The 23,489-nt window shown below is 37.9% G+C and overlaps 1 protein-coding gene across 2 annotated transcripts in view; it reads left to right on the top strand.

The window, feature by feature from the left end:
- The first annotated feature begins 519 nt into the window (after positions 1-519).
- The window catches only part of LOC148836295 (transmembrane protein 50B), a 38,311-nt gene continuing 15,341 nt past the window's right edge, over positions 520-23,489 (top strand). The window contains exons 1-2 of one of the 2 annotated variants that reach the window (XM_088913130.1): positions 520-565; positions 9,731-9,906. In XM_088913130.1, the coding sequence (XP_088769256.1) occupies positions 9,808-9,906 (99 nt within the window). In that variant the 5' untranslated portion in view covers positions 520-565; positions 9,731-9,807. Of the gene's footprint in view, positions 566-7,146; positions 7,335-9,730; positions 9,907-23,489 lie in introns of those variants that run through there. The other variant, XM_088913131.1, reaches the window with a different exon arrangement.

Raw genomic sequence — 23,489 nt, 5'->3', positions numbered from 1 at the left:
GAACCTTTGTTTAAACCTCCTGCATCACATTGGTGTCACCATGCTGTGGCATTGGTTTGGAAATTCTGGTCCAGAGGTAAGTGCGCCATCTGCTGGTCTAGCAAAAAAAAAAAACTACTGATACAGCAGCAATGTGTTCAATGTGACCTGGGTCAGCCTTCTTTCGTTGCTGAGCTTATGCTGCAGCCAATGTAGCCGCCATTGTTAACACGTTACCCATTCAAGGTCTCTTGCAATTGTTCCTAGTATTTTAAATGACCTAACTTTGGTGGTACTAAATATAGTTACTCTGCTTACGAAGTGTGTTTTTCATCAATTCGATAGATTATCGAAGCTATTAGACATTATCATCCTGGTAGGCAGTGGTCGCTGTTGCAGTTCACCACAAGCTCAAACCAAAAAGAAGCTCTTGTCTTTCCTTCCCCGTACACCGGTACCTAGGGTTATGACCAAAGTCGATTGGTGAGTGACGAAGAGCCGCGCACAGGGATTGGACAGCATCGAATGTCAATCTTCGTCACTTTCTGACTTCGCTGTAGGAACTTAAACGGGGACAAATTTGCAGGTGAGTGAAATGTATAGATAATACAAAAATAGATTACGTTTATTCCAGTTGATACTTTGTACAGGTTCAAGAAAACACGATAATGTGTTTATTCTGAGCTTAGAATTGTGTATTTATTTTATTGGTATTATTAGTAGTACATTAATGGATGAAGCTAATTTACAGTTTTAGCATATCTTAGAAAACTAATACTGAAGCGCATTTGCTCTTTTCCTTAAAACGATGGAATGAATCAGTGAATGGCTGCAAAAATACATCTTGGCATGAGTGGCCGTTTCCCTTATTTGTACAAAAAGAATACTTGCAGTTCTTGCTCCCTTCTAACTCTACTTTGCTAAATGCCAGGCTTTAAATCGACATTGGCTAATTCCTGGAGTACAAAACGCGTTAGGCTTTCGTAAAATTAATTATATGTGAAAGTCTTAGTTGCATCTTCTTGCAGCTCCTCTGCATACTTTTGCAAAATGTTTCTCAGCAGTCGCAGTTTCGCTTTCGTCTTTCGTTAAAGTGGTGCAGGAGTGCTGCGGTTCCTGCTTAATGATGCTGCACTCATGCTGGGGGGCAGGCACAAAAACAGTTGGTGTGTTTTTATTTTATGATTGTTAATGTTCTAACATTTTTCAAAGTATAACTAACTCTTTGTTAGTTCTCCTAACAATCAACATTTGTACGGAGGTCAGTCTCAACTAAAAATATCTACTGTATATAAAAAGGCTTAACAAGGTCAGTTTAATTAAAACAAGCAATCCTGATATTTTACTCTGTATTACTCTTTACCAGTAATAAAACAGGGAGTTTAGTGTGGTGTGTACTGGAGAGTCTGGCTTGTCTAGGACAGGACCAGCACATGTGAATTAGTAAGACAGTGGTCTGTTTGTACTTGTCAAAGGTTAGATGATTTGTGCTAACCTCATTTAATGCTGTGTAAAAATGTAAATTGTCTGAACACATGACTTGCAAAAAAGCTAAACAAATGAGCAAAACAAAATATATTTTTGTAAGTATTATCTTAAGGGATAGTGACTGGGGGCGTGATGCTAAAGTTTGTTTTCATACCTCTCCTAACACTAAATTAAAAGATAAAAAAATAAATTAAAAATAAATTAAATTAAAGACTAGAATTAAAAGATAACACATTGATAGAAAACATTTTGGATTTTAAATTATAATATAATTATTTTAAATAATATGAAATACTTTAGATAAGACTTTATTGATCCCGAAGGGAAATTGATGTGTTACAGCAGTCCAGCCCAAGACAAGCAAAAACAGACATCAGAATAGACAAAGAATTAGAATATGTACAGTAATACAAAATAAATATAAAATAAATAAATACATAGATGTGTGCAAAATATGATCATAGTCACTGTAAAAAACAATAAAATATGTGCATAATGTGCATAGGTATATACAGATTGAGTGTCCAAAAAAAGTACAATGGAGCAACATGCTGTCCATAGATGAGCAAATGAAGGGTTAACAGTCCTAGCCTAGGGCAGCGTTATACACCCTGACAGCCGCCGGGAGGAAAGACCTGTGGAAACGTTCCCTTGAATACTGTAGCTGGAGCAGTCTGTTGCTAAAAGTGCTCTGCTGCCCAATAACAGTCGCATGAAGCGGATGAGAGGCGTTGTTCATGATGGCTGTGAGCTTGGTCAGCATTCTCCTCTCAGCCACCACCTCCAGGGGGGCAAGGCTCAACCCCAACACAGAGCCAGCTTTCATGATAAGCTTATTGAACCTATTTGCATCTCTTGTCATGATGCTGCTGCCCCAGCACACAACAGCGTAGAACATGGCCGCCGCCACCACTGATTCATAAAAAATGTGTAGCAGTGTTCCACACACACCAAAGGACCCGAGCCTCCTAAGGAAATAGAGTCGGATCTGACCTTTCTTGTACAGGGTGTCAGTGTTACCAGACCACTCCAGCTTATCATCCAGGTGGCCCCCTAAGTACTTGTAGGACTGCACCCCCTCTATGTCCTCACCCTGGATGGAAACAGGGTTCAGCGGAGACTTATTCCTTCGAAAGTCAATGACCATTTCTTTGGTCTTGCTGGTGTTTAGCTGGAGATGGTTAAGATGACACCACTCCACAAAGCTGGTAATCAAGCTCCTATATTCCTCCTCCCTCCCCTCTCTAATACACCCCACAATTGCAGAGTCATTCGAAAACCTGCAGATGACATGCCTCAGAGTTGTACCTGAAGTCAGAGGTGTAAAAGGTGAACAGGAATGGAGCAAGGACAGTCCCCTGTGGAGCCCCAGTACTGCTAACAACCTGTTCGGACACACAGCTCTGTAGCCGTACATACTGTGGCCTGCAGGTCAGATAGTCTATAATCCAGGACACCAGGGGAGAGTCCACCTGCGCCGCCCTTAGCTTATCTCTCAGTAAAGGTGGATGGATGATATTAAAGGCACTGGAGAAGTCAAAGAACATAACTCTCACAATGCTCCCCATCTTCTCCAGGTGTCCCACATATTAATGTCCCACATGTTATATGCCAAAATGTACTTTATGATGACTTGTCATCTTGAATCTAACTTTGTAGACAAGCTTGATGGAATTTTTGCCCATTCTGCTTGGCAAGTAATTTTTAAAAGGGTTCAAGTTAAGACTTTGAGCCACTCAAGGACATTCACTTTCCTATACCTACTGCAAGTCACGTTAGTGTAGCTTTGACTTTGTGCTTTGTATCAGTTGCCTTTTAGAAGGTGAATTTGTCCCTAGTTTTAAGTTTTTAGCAGACTGAAACAGGTTTTCCTCTGTATTTGCTTATCATTTGCTTCATCCATTTTTCCTTTAATTCTAACATTTTGCAGTCTGAGAATCAGCATTCCCAGAACCTGATGCTGCCCCCACCATGTTTGACAATAGTGTAGGTGTTGACCAGGCACAGTGCTGTGTTAGATCTGTGCCAAAGGTACCACTTGATATTTAAACCAAAAGGCTCTAATTGGGTCACATCTGACCACAACACTTTTGCCATGTTTTGGCAGGATCAGTCTGGATCTGTGTTGCAAACTCCATGTGGGTTAAGAGATTGGTTTTCCACTGTGAAATAGTTTTCTGGTGTGACTGATCCACATTTTCTCTGTAGCTCTTTTTATTAGTTGTCATTGGCCTTACAGTGGCATTTCTCACCAGTTTCCTCCTTGCTTGGCAGTTTGGAGGGACAGCCTGATATAGGCAGTGTTTGAGTGGTACATCTGCACCTTGCATTTCTGGATAATTAAGTAGGCATACAGTCATATACACAGACTTAATATTTTTTGTTCTCTTCTCCTGATCTGTGGTTTTCAATGGCTTCCTTTGAAAGCTCCTTAGTCTTCATGGTTCAGACCTGACCTGACCTGACCAAAGAACCTGACAAATTCTGTGTTTTTATTCTGAAACCTTGAGAATCATTATTAATGCACACTGACAGAGACCACTCAACAAACTGATTTATCGAAGTATTTTCAAGTGAGGCTGAGAAACCAGGTGGAGCACAATCTGAAAGACACTGGACTTGAGCTTCAGGCCTCTGCTTTAATGTAAAGGTTAGAGCAGAGAAATGTATTGGTGTGCGTGCTGCAAAGCAAGCAGAGATTAATTCCAGACCAAGAAGTGAAAAGAGTAAAATGCCTATAGAAGGGTCTATAACCAAATTGTATTCAGTTATTTCCTTGTTATACAAGCACTTTACTTACTAACACTTCACTAAACTAAGAAATACATACTGTAAGTATACCTATTTTTTGTTATGGGAGTTTACTGTATGGAATCATAATGTAATTATTTTATATTTAATGGTATTATTTGCCATTGACCACCACAGAACAGTAATGTCAAAGTGAAAACAAAATTCTTCAGTTCCTACTAAATTAATTTTAAATTTAAAATAGAACTGATTGCATAAGTATTCATTCCCTTTGCTTTGCTGTGAAACATACTAGGTACAGTATATCATAGCATAGAGGGTAATCAATGGCAAAAAAGCCCATATAAATGCAGCATGATTCGAGATTGTACAATAAAATGTGACAAAGTCCAAGGGGAATACTTTTTATAGCTACCGTATGATAAAGAATAATATTTTGAATGCATAATTTGTAAAAAAAAAATATTCAATGAATTGTTTGATTCTGATTATGCTCACTATGAATGCACAGTATCAATATCTCTAGACAGTTTGATGCTATTTTTTTACAGCTGAGGGTTTTATTCTGTCTTTGACTGCACAGGGTTTATGTAACTAACATAACTTTTCTTCAGTATAGAAAGTTTGGTTAGTTTGTCATTTTCGTTCATGTACGCTATAGAGATCATGCAAATCTAATTTCTCCACATAGCTTCTTCATAATACATTTAAACATAACAGCTTGCATAAAAATTAAGTGTTGGTAAATTCTACTTGATGCAACATATCAATAACACAGCTTATTGTGCCAAAGTAAACAAATATATTAGAAGAGTACGTAATTTCCTCTGGCTTATATCCTGTTAAGATTACTTGTAAAGGTCTCTGTTTATTCCATGTATGTTAATTGGAATGTAGTGTTGCTTCTATGAGTTTTCACTTACGAGTTGAAATGTTGAAACCAATTGGGCTCATATACTGTAGCAAAGTGTCTTCATTTTTACTGTTAATCTTTGAGTTAATCTTTACTTATTCTTTATTTGTTGCAGCTACTGTACCGCTTTAATTAACAAAAAGACATCCTTTATGATTAGTTACTGCCATGACATTCATTTCCTTGTTGGCTCATTTCCTGACTTTTTAAGCACTATTCTAGAATGTTTCTTTCTCTTTGTTTGGAAATCCCCTCTTCTTGTACAGCAAAGTAAAAAAAAAAAGGCTCTCATAAGCCAGTGTGGAGGAAAAGTACTTTTGTAACATAATCCATTACAGTTTCAAGTTACTTTTGTAAGGTGTTACAATAACACAAAATAGGAGGAAAATTATTTTGAAAAGTCATCCATTGCAATAATCTAGGCTATGCAATATATGTATAGTTGCTATGAAAATCAATGCATAACTCTTAGGCTCTAACGTTCACCTCAGGTTCTGTACTGTATCTATGCAACAGATTTTATGGGTCACATTTAAACCAAAGAATTTGAACAAATGCATTTTCAATCAAAATGTAGGTTTTATTAGCAGGTAATGAAAGTCATTGACACATAGCCAATAGAATGAAACATGAGTAAAAACAGTAGTTTGTTCATAGGTCAGAATTCCTATGAATAATGCCCAAGATATATCTGCTGAGTTCACAAGTCTTTTTTACACTGAAACTTTAAGACAATGGTTCAGGCAATCTCCTCCCAGAACTTAAGAGTGAGAGAATGAGAATAAAGAACATTGTTGTCACTTTTTTGCTTTTGAGATATTAATTTGTCATTAATTGTTTTGTCTTATAATTTAATATAATAATTTAATAATAATTTCCATATTATTCCACATTTTGACTAAGCATGCAATAAACTGATTTCTTGACTAGTATCTCCAGTGATTGCATATGAAAAGGTTGTAGTGTATAAGAAATATTTTTTTACAATTTTGACTCACAGATTTCAAATAGCTAGTCGTGTGTTTTTCATGACTCTGCTCAAAAACTACAAACCTTCAACCAGATACAGGACAAAGGAAATATTGCAGATTGTTCTGCCTTCAAGCCAATCATATTTAAATAAATACCATAGTCCCTCCTGAAAGATCAGCACTGATTGTACAGGCTCATTCCTTACTGCATGCCTGCAACTTTCTGGCACAGAGGTTGTGTTGTTGCTGTGCGTTGAAATAGCCTTAGATGACTAATCCCACCCAGCGTTTATCCATTTGTGCTCCACTGCACGGTGAATCCCAGTCACCGTCAGCTAGTGACATAACTGAGGCTTGAACCCGTGATCATAGAGCCTATTCTTCAGGTGTAGGGCTTTCAGACTCAAAATGTGCATGTCGCAAATGTTAGGGGGAAAATAAATATCTAATCAAATCACAGTCATGTCAAGAGCTTTCACATGGTGTAACAACTTGACTTCTCTTTGTACTCACTGCAGGCACATCAGGTTGATTAGTAAGTCATTAATAGTTTTTTAGGACTTGTGCATTAGGTTTTGTGTTGTTTCTGATTAAGAATTGGTTGTTAATTTGACCATTATTTTTTACACTGCATTACAAATCATTCTATTGCAGTGGAAATGCATGACTTGTATTTGGAGGTGATTGGGTTTAATTGTGTGCAATCATACAAGGGGATCCTATACAGAAGCTTATAATTTCTAAAGAGATTGGTAAAATATAAGTAGTTTAAGTGTGCACATTTTCATGTGTACAGAGCAACAAAATTATAGCTGCAGACAAAATATTACTATATTCATAATTGTACTGTATGTCAAAAGGCTAATCATGAGAAATTGTGAAAATGTGTGTGAGTAGCGGGAAATAAACACTTCCACTTGGGTAGTGAGCAACTTTAAATTATAGCTGTAAACAGAATACTACCCTATGGTATGTGATTGTGCATTCAGCCAACAGAGGGAAGTTAAAGAAGGAAATAAATATGAGCTGTGAGCACATGACGACAGTACAGCAGGCAAATACAGCTGGTGCTTATTAACAATCACAAATAAAAGGCATAATGATCAAAGAAGAGGAGGACTGATAGCATCAGTCAGGGAAAAGCCAGTAGGAATACTCAGTAGGAAGAAGGTGTTGCTGTTGTAAGAACAGACTGAAAATTGACGACTCAGAGGGTTATTTATCTGGAGCTGGTAAGTGGGGTTAAGTGTGGGAGGAGAGGCTGGTTGTGCCATCAGTCTGCTCATGTCTTTTGTGGGGTTTAAAGAGATAGCAGCTCTCCCGGGCAAGCTATCTTAGCACCGTTGGGTTAGGCACTACAATTATATAAAGACTGAAACACGCGGAGAATAAAACAGTAACAGACACTGTTGTTGCTGTGGTAGACAGGACCTGGCCAAACTTAAACATCTGAGAGAGGGTTTACAACTGCTGCTAACAGGGCTTCTGAAGACAGACTAGGGTTCTTTCTCTCTCGGCATCCAAAAGGACTTGGTTACCATCAGCTGGTTAGAAAGCCTTGAGTGGATTTGAGTTACCCTGAAAGGGAAAAAAACAGATAAAAAAGGTTGAAATCAGTTGATAAAGGTTCTATAAGTGTGGGTTCAAAGATCTTATAATGTGTTAACATACTGTACTGGTAAAGCAAGATTGGTTACTAATGAATCAACCCTGGCTGAATATTGTTAAACCCTTTTTTCTCAGTAAACCACACAACACTGGTAAATCAAGCTGGAGATTTCTTTATTGCAATAAAAATGGAGGACAGATGTAGTTAATAGCTTGCCTCTCGCTCACTTTTCTAAGGACAGCAACGCTTTTATTATTGAAGATGAACAACATTTTCATACATTTATGATTGGTCAATGGTAGCGTGTTACCATATAAGGTGAAAACAAGGTCAGAATGTTAAGGAGTTAGATCCTTGTTGACCTTGTTGTTAGGAGCTGACCAATCATAAATGTATGAAAATTTTGTTCATCTTATATAATAAAAGCGTTGCTGTCCTTAGAAAAGTGAGCGAGAGGCTCAGCCTTGATTTGAGTTAGATCAGCCTTGGGCAATTAACCAAGACACTAATTAGCTGAGACCCCTGTTCCCTTTCATGTTGCTGAATCATGCATAGGATACATGAGTTATACTGTACCTCTACTTAATAGAACTTGGAAGAAACCTAGGCCAAATGGGAATGCACAGTGAAACAGTTTTTGAGGACTTAATTGGTAACTCCTAACAAGCATAGGTGCCTTCAATATATAGGGCCTGAAGAGTTGGTAGCAGCCTGGGTAAGGTTAAAGACTAGGTTACAGTCTTACCAGAGCTGCATAATGACACGGCTGGTGGAAAAGAAGGTCAGCCACAGAACCACCACAGTGCCTACAATTCGTAGGGCAGACAACGCAGAGGCAAGCAGTCACACTGTTGCAATGATTTATGACAATATATTACCTTTTATTTAAGGGGAATGTTTACATGTTTTTCACTATTTTTATGAGAAGTCTTAAAGAATATTGACACAATGGGTAAAACCTGACCTGTGTCAGCATTTCCTTGTTAATGAAATTTAGGGGTTCCAGATTTGGTATCAAAGCAATCATATTGTTTACTTTGGTTTACCTTAATTAAGTTCTGGGTAAATGATTAAGTTTCAATTAGCAGTCCAAGAACACAGCATAGAAACAAGCAGGAACAGACAGGGGGAAAGAGGGAGCAAGGGGTAGACCAAAAGCAAGAGCTCCTTGTCTTGATCACCCAGAAAAAACAGATTGGAAGTATTTGAACCTTTTAAAGAGAGTTTGCTATTCTGTTGCTGTTAGGAGCTTTGATTTCCCATGTTAAGAATTTCTTTAAAATGACCGCTTCTGGTTATTGGGTGCATTTTTAGAATGGAAAGAGAGGTTCCCACTCATTTTGCAGCATCCAAGTGTATATAAAGAGATTTAATCGCGGGTAGTATTCTGTTTAGTTTAGGAGGCCACTAATCTCTTTTTATTGGCCTTGGTATGTCTTATATAGGAGTCAAATACTTGGTAGCAGTCTGGGGTTTTTCTGGGTGGTTAGAATGGCAGACCTCTGGGACACCTTATTTTTAAATGTGTTCATACTGTAGTGTAACAAGTTGTATTTTCATGTTGTGTTTTGTTTAGTATTTGTATTGTTATTGTTATTTAACCTAGTGTGCCTGATTTACTACTCTTTTCACCAAAGCTGTGCCAAAGAACTCATGTGCCTGTAGTTATACCAACCATTCAGGTATATTCTTGGAAAAATCTTTTATTGGGAGTTATGATTATTTAATGTACACATTGATTACTCTGCTCGGTAATACCTGATATTTCCCTAATACTAATTGATTCTTTGGGTCACTGGGAATAACTTGTGTAATGAGTTGTCACTGCTTTCACTCTTAAACAGTCTGAAACATTGGCAGGCCTCTGGAAGTGTTGATTTCTAATGTGAAGCACTGAGAATGGGAATATCATGGTATTGTATTCCGTTTTGAAAGTTCAGTTTTTATCTTTGCTGTCTTTCAACAAAGATTTTGAAATCGTATTGGATTGACCCTCATATTTTCTCTTTGTTATTCCAGGGCACAGAATTTAATCGATCAGGTGCTCCAGAGTGTATGAAGACTAACAGTGTGTAGGTGAAGTCCAGAAGTTGGAGATGGCTGGGTTCCTGGATAACTTTCGCTGGCCAGAGTGCGAGTGTATCGACTGGGGAGAGAGTCGCAATACCGTGGCCTCTATTGTGGCCGGTATCTTGGTATGTCAGTTGTGGCATTTTTCTCTTAAAACATAAAGTGACAGAGATACAAATAATAAAATACTGCAAAGTATCTGTCAGAGGGTTGTGAAAAGAGACAGGCAGAGAAAAATGTTGTTCATTTATTTTCATGGTAGTCATTGTATGTACATGAATATCTTTGGTGCCTTGAGCCAATATCTGTCTACTGCTTTGTAACACACTAATGGCATTGATAAAAAAGTTATATCAGTCTAAGTACCTTCCATTTGTATAGCCATCACTCATGAAACATCAATATCGGTTGTGTTTTTTCAGAGGCACAAACAAAATTTACATGAATCATTTTCCACGATTACATGGAGGAATAGTAATGTTGTCTACCCCTCCCAGCCTTCTGTACCCAGTGTTTCTCAGTAATTGTTTTATTGCATACCAACCCAATGTGGAATATAGAATGCAGAATGTGGAATAGCTGGTTGTCTTAAGGCTCGACTTTCTGGCAATATGTCTTGCAACCACAAGGGAGAGAGTGACAAGCAAAGACATGCCCGTTGAAAACACCCACCTGCAGAGCTATTCATTATTAGCTATTCATTTGCCAGCCATTTCACTCTGCAACTCACAACTGGCAACCCACTGAAGCTAAGCAGGTGTGACCCTGGTCAGTACCTGGATGGGAGACCTCCTGGGAAAAACTAAGGTTGCTGCTGGAAGAGGTGTTAGTGGGGCCAGCAGGGGGCACTCACCCTGCGGTCCGTGTGGGTCCTAATGCCCCAGTATAGTGACGGGGACACTATACTGTAAACAGGCGCCGTCCTTTGGATGTGTGGTGAGCGTTCTGGCGCACTATTGCTGCCGTCGCATCATCCATGTGGATGCTGCACATTGGTGGTGGTGGAGGGGAGTCCCCATTACCTGTAAAGCGCTTTGAGTGGAGTGTCCAGAAAAGTGCTATATAAGTGTAAGCAATTATTATTATTATTATTATTATTATTATTAATATGTTGTAAGCTTCTTCATGGCTCACAGGAGAATCAGCAACTGTGGGAGGAGAGGCATGCTTCTCACTGACATCATCAATAAGTGACAGGAGTCGTTTTGTACTGGAAAGTAGAGGCAGTCCTGGGTGATTGTTCCCAGTCCTATATCAGTAGTGCTCTGCCACTTGTGTGCTGCCACGAGGGAATCCTGGTCACAGACTCAGGCTTGAACTAGCAACACATGACTCACAGAGATCAACCTGAACTCTTTTCATTACACATAATCCTGACATTGTCTGTAAATCCATTGAACTCTCTTTCAAATGAAGGATGTGTCTTTGAGGCTGTCTATCTAATAATATATTTCTAACCAATCCTGGTGTTAAGAAAATAGATGATCGAATAGGATAATCAATAATTAAATAATTATAACCACCAGAATTATCAAAGATATGCCAGAATCTACCCAAGCTGTTATAGTTAAAGACACTTGTGTTCTTTGTTCTTTGGTATAGCTTTGCCAAAAGAGTAAGAAATAACAATTATTTACACTTATATAGCACTTTTCTGGACACTCCAGTCAAAGTGCTTTACAGGTAATCGGGACTCCCCTCCACCACCACCAATATGCAGCATCAACCTGGATGATGCGACGGCAGCCATAGTGCGACAGAACGCTCACCACACATCAGCCATCAGTGGGGAGGACAACAGAGTGATGAAGCCAATTCATAGATGAAGATTATTAGGAGGCCGTGATTGGTAAAGGCCAGGGGGAAATTTTGCCAGGATGCCAGGGTTACACCCCTACTCTTTTTGAGAAATGCCCTGGGATTTTTAATGACCACAGAGAATCAGGACCTCGGTTTAACATCTCATCCGAAGGAAGGCACCTATTTACAGTATAGTGTCCCCATCAGTATACTGGGGCATTAGGATCCACATGGATCGCAGGGTGAGTACCCCCTGCTGGCCCCACTAACACATCTTCCAGCAGCAACCTTGGGTTTTCCCAGGAGGTCTCCCATCCAGGTACTGACCAGGCTCACCTGTTTAGCTTCAGTGGGTTGCCAGTTGTGAGTTGCAGGGTGATATGGCTGCTGGCGTTCTCAGAGGCAGATGAGGATAAATAAATATTAATTAACCAGAGCTAAATATCTCTTCCTACAAATCTTCTCCAAACTGAATGGGACCCTCATTCATCGCCCTATTTAAAAAAAAAAGCATCACAGAACCAGTGTTAATTTCATTGATGAAAATTATGACAAAAATGTTCGTCAACGACCTGTTTTTCATTTTAATCTACAACGAAATGTTCACAAAAGTAAACCACAATGATGATGATGAAGACTCGAATGCTTTACGAGTTTTTTTGAGTAAATTAAGATGCCACTAAATGACCTGTTTAACTAAACCTCATACAGAAATTAATTTCTACACATGAGATTCACTGTTTTTGCACATTTGCTTTCTGTCTGACAAACAGGAGACTGGCTGTCGTGGGTATAATCCCAGGGCTGCTGCTGTGCAGTGCCTTAGGGCTACTACTGTGCGAGAATCACAAGTACTGGAGTGCGCCATTTTCTCTCCTCTCCTCTTCTGTTTTATAACTCCCTCTTTTCCACACCTCATGTCATGAAACTTTATTGTGTGTCAATTGATTGGCACCCAGATAAACATATACATTGTGTTATACAATGTACTAATTAGATTAAAGATTAAAACTAGAGCACCTTGATGAGAAAAAGAAAAGCCATGGAGACGCAAGGATTACTTGTAGTATTTCTTGCTTTCAGCTGGAATAAAAAGATCTGGAGTCTTGCAGTATTTCATATATAAGATAAGATCACTTTATTAGCCATGTACAATTTCTTGCATTAGGAATTTGTCTTTTTGCATACCCCAGCTTGCTCTCCATGAGACACAGACAGGAAGAGAGAAGCTTGGGGTCAGAGTGCAGGGTCAGCCATTTATACGGCGCCCCTGGAGCAGCTGGGGTTAAGGGTCTTGCTCAGGGGCCCAACAGAGTAGGATTCCTTTGCCAGCAGCAGGATTTGAACCAGCAGCCTTCCAGCCACAGGCGCAGATCCTTAGCCCCAGAGCCACCGCTGCACTCCTTATAATGAGCACACTGGGAAATTCTCATAAAACATTACTAAAGATAAAGAAACAATAACACGCTTACATTACAAGTTGCAAAACTCCAACAAATGTGAAGTGCCATATGAATCATAGCGCCTAGACACTTTTGTATTGATAAGACGTCTGTTTTTTTACATCGTAGCTAGACAACAAATTAAATAGAAAACTAAGCACAAATAAACTGTATTTTGTAGTTTGCATATTATACAATTAACATGTCTTGGCTATAGATTAAGGTGTAACTCTTTTAAAACGTGAGAGTTGGTCATACAGTACATGCTATGCTTGTTACATTTCAGCTTCGTATTAGTGCTCTGACAGAAATAAAATCTGAATAAAATATTTCTTTTGTTTATATTTTGAATATGTTGAAGTGAGTCTGTAAAATGCTTTTTGTGAACTTTTCATTTCACGGCATGTAATTGTTACCAGAAAAGAATGTTTCATTGAATTTAGTTTATGTGGCTGGGTATTTAGGCAACCAAGAAAATATTATCGTAGCACCAACACGTGCAGGTATTCTGTCTTATTGTTTCAGAAAAATGTGTGGTGTGAAAGTACTGTGACAGACCTGAAAGCTTGATGCTAGAACAATGTCATTAACACTTAGACTACTCTTGGACTACGGTAGTTCTGTGACTATAATAATATGGCATCGATAGGGCCAGCTATTAATAATATTATACCAGTTAGTTAAAGAATATATGTAGCTTGCCCTGTCTGGTTTAAATATTTTTATAATATTTCATAATATATAAGTAGCTCATGTAATAATTTCCCTATAGTTATTGCAAATTCAGTACTTGAAGTGGCCCCTATTGAATAGATTTCTAATAATACTGCTTTGAAACTTCTAAAATAGTTGCTTTGAAAAAAGAACTATAAAAACCATATATAAAATGGCAGAATTATTAGTAAGTGCCACAATATTAGGTGCCAAAATAGATTTTCTTATTAGGAAAGATTCACATGATGTCATTTACACTTTATTGCACAATTATTTATTGTATTTGATATTTATCCTCTCTGGGGATAAATACGCTTTAGATTGTGCAACTTTGCAAGACTTTGATCCTTTTGGTTTGGTGAGCCTTATCAGATGAGTGATAGATGAGGTTCCTAATCTGTTTATATACGTTTATTGCTTAAATTAAAAGCCTATCCAATTAGAACAGCCATAATTGTAAATTAAACAAGACTGAATGTAATATTCCAAGAAATAAACTAAATAATTAAATTAACAAAACTAAAACCTGTATGCATTTTATTATACAAATAAATTAAACAGCATGACTAAAATGTGACTAAAAATAATTCTGTTTTAGTTGACAAAAAGTAAGAGTAATTATAGTCAAAATGTAGTTGACTGGATGGAATGAAAAGTGGGTGAGTAGAAAATGAATATGACTCAGACATTTTAGTCGACTTGACTAAGACAACCACTAAAACAAAAACTGGTGACTAAATTAACACTGCACTGACCCAGAGAGAGGGTCTTTAGTTGGGGAAATCCTTGTAAAGGAAATCAGAGTTCCCAAAATAAAAGACAGCAAGCTTTCTTAGACAAGGTTCCAAAAGTTAGCTAGAGTCCCGTCTTTAATGTTGATTCTCTCTGTTTCCTCCTCCTTCTTCTCTCTGTGTGTCTGAAATCCCTGCTTCTGCCTACCTGTTTTTTATTCTGGGTTTTGTTTCTCAAATAGACCTATGAAAGTATCCCAAAGAGTGGAAATCACCCTTATTTATGAGATAAACATGGATTTCAAACTCTCTTCCTGAGAGGTGATTCATCCCATAAGTGTTTTTTTGTTAAGTAATTTGTTGCCTCACAAACCCAGTTCAGTAACAGACCAACAATGTTCGCTAGATGCAGTCTTTTCATCTCAATAAGATGTGTCCATCATTAATAAAAAAACAGTTCCCTAATCAAAATATGCTCTTCAGTAATAACCACTGAATTTTAGTCTTAAACTTTAAAGAACTCATGAGTTGCAACAAGAGTTACTTTCCCCTACTTCAGAGTTACAATTTTTGTTTTAATTGACCTAGAAATAAAATAGTGTATGAGATTAATCCCTGGTGACTCTATAACCACCATTGGAAGATCCATAACAATATGATAGTTACAAATGGAGGGTGTGGTTATTATATACAGTATGTCAGAGGTTGTCAGATCAATAACAAAATCAGCTTTTGACGCCAGCTTGCTATGTAAGGAAATAATAAAGAAAAATAATTTCACCCTCAAATGTGAGGGATTACCAAATTTTACCTGGCATGTAATTTATTATCTCTGCTCCAGATATTAGAATAATGATTATCTTCATTAGCTTAATAATTGTTAAGAATAATGATTGGGAGTCTCCCATATCCAGCTATGTCTCCCATTTCATTGAGAATCACCAAAACAATTCTAGATATACAGTATGTTCCCCACCATCAGTTGATTACTAAAGCTTAACTGCCTTGTCTCAACTCTGCAACGTGTAACGCCAGTATATTGTCCCTGTCTGTGATGCCACTGTGCTTGAATTCCAATTAAAATTTGAAGAAGTGCAGTCCTGGGATCCCTATCCCTATCAGTTGCCTGTCTATGTTGTGAGGCACTCGAGCTCTTGTCAGATGGAACATTTCACATTTGGCTCCTTGGTGTGGTGGGCTTTACATTCTGCCATTATGGGGCCACTTTCATGTTATTGACTCTCACAGGATGCATGTGTTATTTTAGCAGCTATATCAGTTTAGAGAGTATTTCATTCAATATGTAAAGCTAAAGCTTTATTGCTGTGGGTGTCACATTGTGAGATCAGTGTGGATTTAAGTACAGCATTACCTTGAGTGAGGTTAGTGATTCCACATTAGGAAGTGAAAGCTTTCAACCGTCAGGAGTCATATGCTGTAGGGTGTTTCCCTGGCTGCACAGTCGTTTCCCTTTTCTTTACCCACTCTGTACGATGGACTTGGAGAAGGGTATCCTCTGTCTCTTTTATGTTAATGCTCTCTAGCTGACAGACCTGTTATTAGTGCAAGGGGAATGCAGGCCATTAACATGCTTAATATTGTCAGCATCGGTTAAGTGACACAAATCGGCTGTAGTTCCTAATGTGGTCAAGAATTTTACTGGGTCTCTTTTTGTTGTGAATGCTGTTGTTTTTACTGTGTTGATACAAAGTCTTTGCCAGTCATCCCTCTGATCTTTGTCTACCTACAGTATGCGTTTAGTACAGGGTAACCCCAGTCTACAGCTTCCTGCATTAATTAAACACCATCATCTTCAGCATACTCTGATGTCACTCAGACACCCTTCAGAGAGAGCACTCCTTATTGCAACAGTGTGCCCCTGTATTGTATTCTGTTTCTGTTTTGGCCATCTTGGCAACCAAATTTGTGTTTTGGGGCTATTTCGGAAAAGCCCTTCTCTACCAATTTCTATACCAATAATATACATTTTACAAATTCTGTAATTGTGGCAGCTGTATTTTCAAATGTGATACAACATTTAAGCCAGCCATTTTCTTTCCTGAGGCTCAGTCGCTTGCTTGAACTTGCTTTCTTTTAATTGACGTTGTAACTGCCAACAAATCATGTAAGGTGGCTGCCACTTTGACTGTGTTTTTAGGTATTTTCTCAGAATCAGCTCATAAGGTTCACCTTTGTGTTTTATGCTTTCAGGTACTTTGGAACTCCTGTGTTGATATGCTATAGAATTAATTCCTCTTTCTTTTCTAGAAGTTTATCAGTTCTACATAGACAATTTTGTTTGGTAAAAGTAGCTGCAGAAGGTTATATACCCTTTCATGTAGAATTACTGTCTTTTACAGTATGTCAAGTGAATACTTGATTTTTTTGTTTAATACCAGTAAGTCAGAACTGAGCTACTTCTTTTCCTTACCTACTCTGTTAATTAGAATTAATCTTCTGGTAAATAAGGCACTATGAATTCTTATGATCTAGCTATTTTTGTATCTGAATTCTATTACATTGAAATTTAATTACTGTTCATTTACTAAGTAGAGCAGCAGGATTATTGTTCAGTGCAATGGACCCAGTGAGTTCTTATGATCCAGCTCCATCTGGAGCTAATCTAATGTCCAGTACATTTGACACAGTGAAACTTTCACAAAATAGCCACAAGCTGTAAACTTAACAGCTCCACAGGGGTTTATGATTAAGCATTGTCAGCATTGTGAAAGAAAAGGGGAAGTTGTGGGTAAATTCCACACACGTACAAAAACAGTGGTTTGTGTTCATTCAATTTTTAAATTTTTCCCTGAGGAAGTAAAAGAAGACTCGAAACTTTCCTCTGATGTCTGACTAAGGGAGTGGTGGGGCACTTATGGTTGATAAACTGTTTCAGGGGTGTTTGGTGGACACCCCTGCAGGATTTTCCTGCTGCCTGTCATGTTAAGCCTTTATTACTGGTTCAGGACTTCCTGTTTTTCACACCAAATAAAAAAAAAAACAGTAATTCATCACAGATGAAGATTTTGTCCTAAGCAAATGAAAGAGACAAAGGCATGTACAGGATTTTGTCCTAAGCAAATGAAAGAGACAAAGGCATGTACAGTCTATCGACCATTGCTGCTGCTGAGTCACTTAATGCAAGACCTCAAAAATGTCTTATCTGGCAAGCTGAAAACAAGGAGCCTGAGCAGCTTGCTTACAGTAACATCTAGTAAGTTAGTACTAAAGAAAAGGTCTGATCCCTGGATGTCTTGATAATGATCATTTATATTAATCCAGGTGTCTGCAGCCCTGGTGCTGGAAAGTCATGGCCCTGTGTATGCTACAGCTGGCCTTAAATGTTCAATGAGCAGACATCGAGAATGTACATCCACATATGTTATCCATTTTTTATTAAGCGAATGATTGATCCAATCAAGTGCTGGGGTAGAATGAAAACCTGCAGGTAATATGTATGTATCGATACAATATATCTCCAGGACTGGAGTTGCAGACCTTTGCCATAACCACTGGACCAACTGGTCTTCTAATTCTTTCTGTTAAAGGATAGTAAAAATCATGCATATTGAGAACAGGCAACATGATACAATTTTATATTTAGTTCTGGGTACCACGTTGCAAAACTGCTATTGCATTTTCAGAATCTGTCCAGGGAAGGTTAACCAGTTACAGTCTTAAAGGAATGCCTTATTCTGACAGGCTGAAAGAACTGAATCTATTCAGTCTTGATCTGATCTGATAACCAAAATCTATAGGTTATGTAAACATTACAAAGTGAAATAGAGAAAAAGGCTGATTTTGAAAATGTTGATCAGGGGTCTGCAGCCTTTCAGAAGGGTCATGCCAAGAGTTAGCTCAGCCACTTTTTTTAATTAAATTGAGTGCCTTTGATACTTTTTTAATGTAAATAATAGCAATGCTTAGATTTTGCTTAGATTAATAAAAACTTAATATTCAAATATAATATCTAAAATTAATATATTAATATGCTTGTCTTACCTTTAGTGTGATCCTTGCTGAGTTCACCAATCTTATTTCAATTTTTAAATTTTTCCTTGAGGAAGTAAAAGACTCAAAACTTTCCTTGGGTGTCCCACTGAGTTTGACATGCCTAGGTTGACACTTTAAGCAGCCCGCAGGCCTATGAGTCTAAAGTTGTTAACCAGCTTCAGGAGGAACTGACTTCATGTGTGAAAATGTGTGAAAGTACCTTTACAGAACAAAATGCTGAGAGCAGTGAAAATGGCATTTTTTCAAACAGTCAAATTTCAATGGCAGGAACTTTCCACAGATCATGACTTAGACACTTCGAACGCTTTTAGTAGCCTCATGTGTGTTTCGCAGATCCAGATCTTTGAATTCTACAGATATTAGTAAAGATGCTGCTTTGTTTTCTATACCTCGGTATTGTCCGTTTGACAGACTTAGCCTTGTCCTCCTCATTCTTGAAGTTGTGTTTTGTCTGACAATGTCATTGGACAGTGGATGCGTGACAAAAAACACTCTCACAACATAGAGCACAAGCAGCACGGTCTTGATGTTGAACACATCCATCTTCATCTCTCCAAAAGGGCTGAAATAAGTAAACATTAACTTTTTCTTAGCAACCACCATTTTTCCAGAATAGGTGACTTTACACTTAAGAGTGAAAAATACTTTCAGCAGCATGGATTACAAACCTTCCTGCGAAAACAATAGGCTAGCTCCGCTAAAAAGATAAAAAAGTAAATAAACCAAGTCAATCGCTTTTTTTATTTTTATTTTTTCAGAGCTTTCATTGAATAGCATGTTATAGGTTGCTGACCCCTGACGTAGATGAAGATGTGGTAGGGTTGTTGTAGAGTTAAGAACATTCTGTTCCGTATGCCCTTGAGAAATTATGAAATTGCGGAGGTAGACAAATATTGGATGATGAATGTGATGACGATGGAAGTTTCCCAATCAAAGGGGTTCACAGTGCTATAACACGTTCGTTTTTGAGCATCATAACACAATGCTTAACCTTATTCAAGAACTCAGTTAGAGTTTGGTTAAGTAAAATGAGTTTATAATTATATCCTGCATCTTGAAAATGGTTGTGGGATCAAATTATACCTAAATTATAATGGATTACACAAAAATGTTTTCAAATTGTCACATACTTTACTATACATGATGGAAATGGTTTTCAATTAGTTTTCTTAAGTAAAAATGGTTTAAAGGTCCTTAAAATCAGACGTTTTATTGAAAAACTGTATGCATATAATGTTAAATATACAGTAGAACTGTATATAAAAGACAGAACAGTAGCTATCCCCACAATAATCCATTGTTTCTAATGGGAGAAATTTCCCAGCATGAAGTCGCATAGGTGAAGTGTATGTTCTTCCTGTCTCTAACACCCCTTTTTTACATTATTCCCATGTGGAAATATTCCCCAGAGTAAGTGGTTTCACTATGTTTTGAACTTTAGTGGTCCCTAACCATAATGCATAACTGGAACTTCTGTTGTCTGTAAGCCCCATTTTTTTTAGTTAATAGCACATAACTGGTTTAACTATTGACAGAGAAGAAGAAAACATTTTTTTCCCTATTCTGTGTTCCTGTATATGGCGAGTTAGGACTGTTTAATTATTAAACGTTTATACTCTGTTAACTTCATAACGTCTTCCACATTCTAGTGGGTGAACGCTTTATATCCGCCCACAGTACAGCTACAGTCTTATCTTGATCTTCAAGTTCATCTGAAATTTCAGATAATCAGGGTGGCTTCCTGGTTTTGTGAATCATGCACATTAGATGGCTGTACTCTGTCAAAATACACTCCCCTTTTGTTAAAAGGAGGCGTGAAGTTACAGTAACAGAGAGTGACACACTCTGTAGACCACATTAGTTGCTGCCAGTAACTTATCTGATCCTTCTTGTCTCAACATGTTTTACATGAGTTACTGTATTTTGGCTTTCAGAAAGGGTGACAGATTAAAATTTGGCAACTGAAAACGGAACAGAGAATGAAATAATACTCAGGGAATATTTCAACCCTGGTCTTGAGACTGACATGAGATTACCACAGGTCTTGAGTACTTTTGATTAAATTTCTTTTTAGACTTGAAGGAAAGTAAGAAACATTTAAGATGGGTAATAACTGGCCCTTTGGTGTTGTTCCATAGAGTAGGAAAACCTTGACCACTTTTTTTTTAGCTCTGTTGAAACAATGCAAGATTTTCTTCCTTCTCACTGGTTTTAAAAAGGAATATGTAGAAAAAAAATAACAGTAAAGAAACATTGTTTTTCAATATCAGCATAAATGTTGTTACAAATATGGGTTAAGAAAAATGGGAAAATACCAATAATAGAGTGAGCATTATAATAAAATAATTCCCCCCAAATTGGAAAGGTTATGCCAAAAATATACTCAAGCAGTTGGTATAATTAGAGGCACTTAAGATCTTCGTTTTCTGTCACTGATTTGGTGAAAATAATTTTAAATTTGGAAAACCTAGATAAACAATTATTAATTAACAATAAAAATAACACTTAAAAACACGACATAAAATATAACATGCAGTTTCTAAATAGGCATCCGAAAGGCCTACATCCTGACCAACCAGGAAAAAGCGCAGACTGCTACCAAGTATTCAAATCCTATATGACACCTACACAGGCTTACAAGAAATCAATCTGCCTTTTGAAGAATATGAATTAGAATTAAATCTTTATAAATCAGGATCACTGTTAAAAAAATACATCCACTAATCAGAAATAACGTTTTTAACCTAGGGATTGTTCATAAAGGAAATTAGTTTCCTAAATCAACAGAATCGCAATCTTTTTTAACAAGGTTCAAATACGTACTTAACTAGTAAATCTCATTTTAAAGCCTGATTGGAACAAGAACCTCCCACCTGGTTTTGTATCTTCTTTCTCCTTGTGTCTTTCTGTCCATCCCATCTCCTCTCTCCTCTCCTGTTTTTGTCTTTTTATCCCATCTTTTTATTCTGTGTTCCCGTACTTAAAGTAAACCAGATGATTCCCAATCATTATTAATGTGTCTTAGACTCAATACTACTCAGTAAACACCTCAGTTCCTTTCTTGCTTTGTATGCTAATTGTATAATTAATCAAGTTAAAATCAACAAATTAATTTAACTTCTTAGATTAAAGGACCAGTGTTTTATTTTGGTTTCCTGTGTATCACTAATACACATCACTAATACAGAAACATAGAAAAGTAACAGATATTGTAATACAGTATACGGTATGCCCATCCTCATACTGGCACCACTATGGTGTGTACTAAGTTAACTGTATTTTAAAATAAGTGAGCAAAACAACACTGTTGTAGCGACAATGCTTGTTAATAAGACAGAATTAAGTGTTGCGGTGCTTTCCCAAATGAGGCCCCATCTCTCTGTTCATCTCTGTGGTGCAGCCACAGAGAAACTATTCATTCAGGCTGATTTAAAGATGTTTTCTTTTGATAAGGGACAGCTCCCAAATGGGGATGCACTTAGCTAAGCCTGGCTATCATGATCAATGGTCATCCATTGGCGCCTATCTGTCTAGGGAGTGCCAGATGGACATCTGGACTGCATTCCTAGATGTCAGGAGTAAATGACTCATATCTCACCTTGATCAACCAATCAGGGACTGGTAGGGCCGAGTAACCCACGTGGGACTCTGATGCCCATGGAACTTTCAGCCAATGAATGAGCTGAAGTTCCTCCAGGTAAAAACAGGCAACACAGAGGGCCTGTGAGAATTCTGTGAACTTTTTCGAAGGGAATTCAAAGGAGAATTCCAGGGCAGGACAGCCCAGGAGCAGAAGGCTCCCAAGGGCAGGACATTCTCGCAGCGCACCTCCTGACCATCCTGAGACTCAGCCTGGACAACCACGGAACGGCCAGTGTGTCCGAGTGCCAGAACTTTGCTTTGTTCTAAGAGTCTAGAGCGGAGGTTGCCAGAGAGTAACCAGAGGATCCACCCGAGGTTAGCACCAGCAGCAAGCCTCGTGAACAGGTCGGAACTGTGGACAGCTGAATCACTATTCAGAACTAGCGCTTCATCAGGAACGAACCAGTCCTCTTCCTGACTTGCTGGGACCCACAGTCATCTCTTTTCCTGTGCACAAACTTTGCTAGTTAAAGCCAACACTAACTAGCCGGTCAGTGAGCATCTGCAGCGCACTGTCGCAAGCAGCACAGCACAGCCTGGCACGGAGCCAGAGAGCCCGCAGGAGATCTGAATCCCCAGAGATTGGATGAGTATTCAACTTCAATGCATTACAGCTCGAGAATTCAATTGTTATCCCAACCAGTTGATATCAATTTAATTCCTAAGAGTTATGTACTTGTTTTGAGTATCTAATGTAGAAGTTATAACCAAGTTCATTTACGAAACGGTCTAAATGAATGATATGCTGAACGTATGTCCTCTTGATATATGTAACTCTTCGTAACTGATTGAATATATACCTTTTGTATTCTGATAACCCTCTCGATAAGATCTGTTAGGTTTACATGCATATTCTATGTATTAATAAATGTATCCTCGTGTATTAGTACCTGTGTGTGTGCGTTGTTTGAGTTATATTGCATGGTCGGATTCTAAAGCCATTAAAAGAATCATTTTGTGATTTACGGCTACAATTAATAATTGTCCCCGTAAATGCCCAAACCCTACAGAACTGGTGCCTTCAGAGAGCACACTACACTGTACATGCTAAAACTTCAACAGTTCTGAATGAAAATTGAGACTTAACTTTTTCTATTTTTTGGTTAAAGCAGATGTTAATTGAAAGATAGGAATTGTTACAGTTGTTATGTAATGTTATAGTTTGTAAAATTTGTGTGTACTTGTTATGCATGTGTATCTTGATTCTTTGTTAAACTGACAATCTTTCTAATACAACATAGATTGCTTGGTGTTACTGTAACTTCACGCCCCCTTTTAACAAAAGGGGCGTGTATTTAAACAGAGTGCAGCCATCTGATGTGCATGATTCACAAAACCAGGAAATCCCTCTGATTATTTGAAATT

Source organism: Atractosteus spatula, chromosome 4 (genome assembly GCF_055471065.1).
Source record: "Atractosteus spatula isolate fAtrSpa1 chromosome 4, fAtrSpa1.hap1, whole genome shotgun sequence".
In the NCBI taxonomy this organism is placed as follows: Eukaryota; Metazoa; Chordata; class Actinopteri; order Semionotiformes; family Lepisosteidae; genus Atractosteus; species Atractosteus spatula.
Note: the sequence above shows the minus strand (reverse complement) of the source record. Positions and strands in the feature narration are given on the sequence as shown.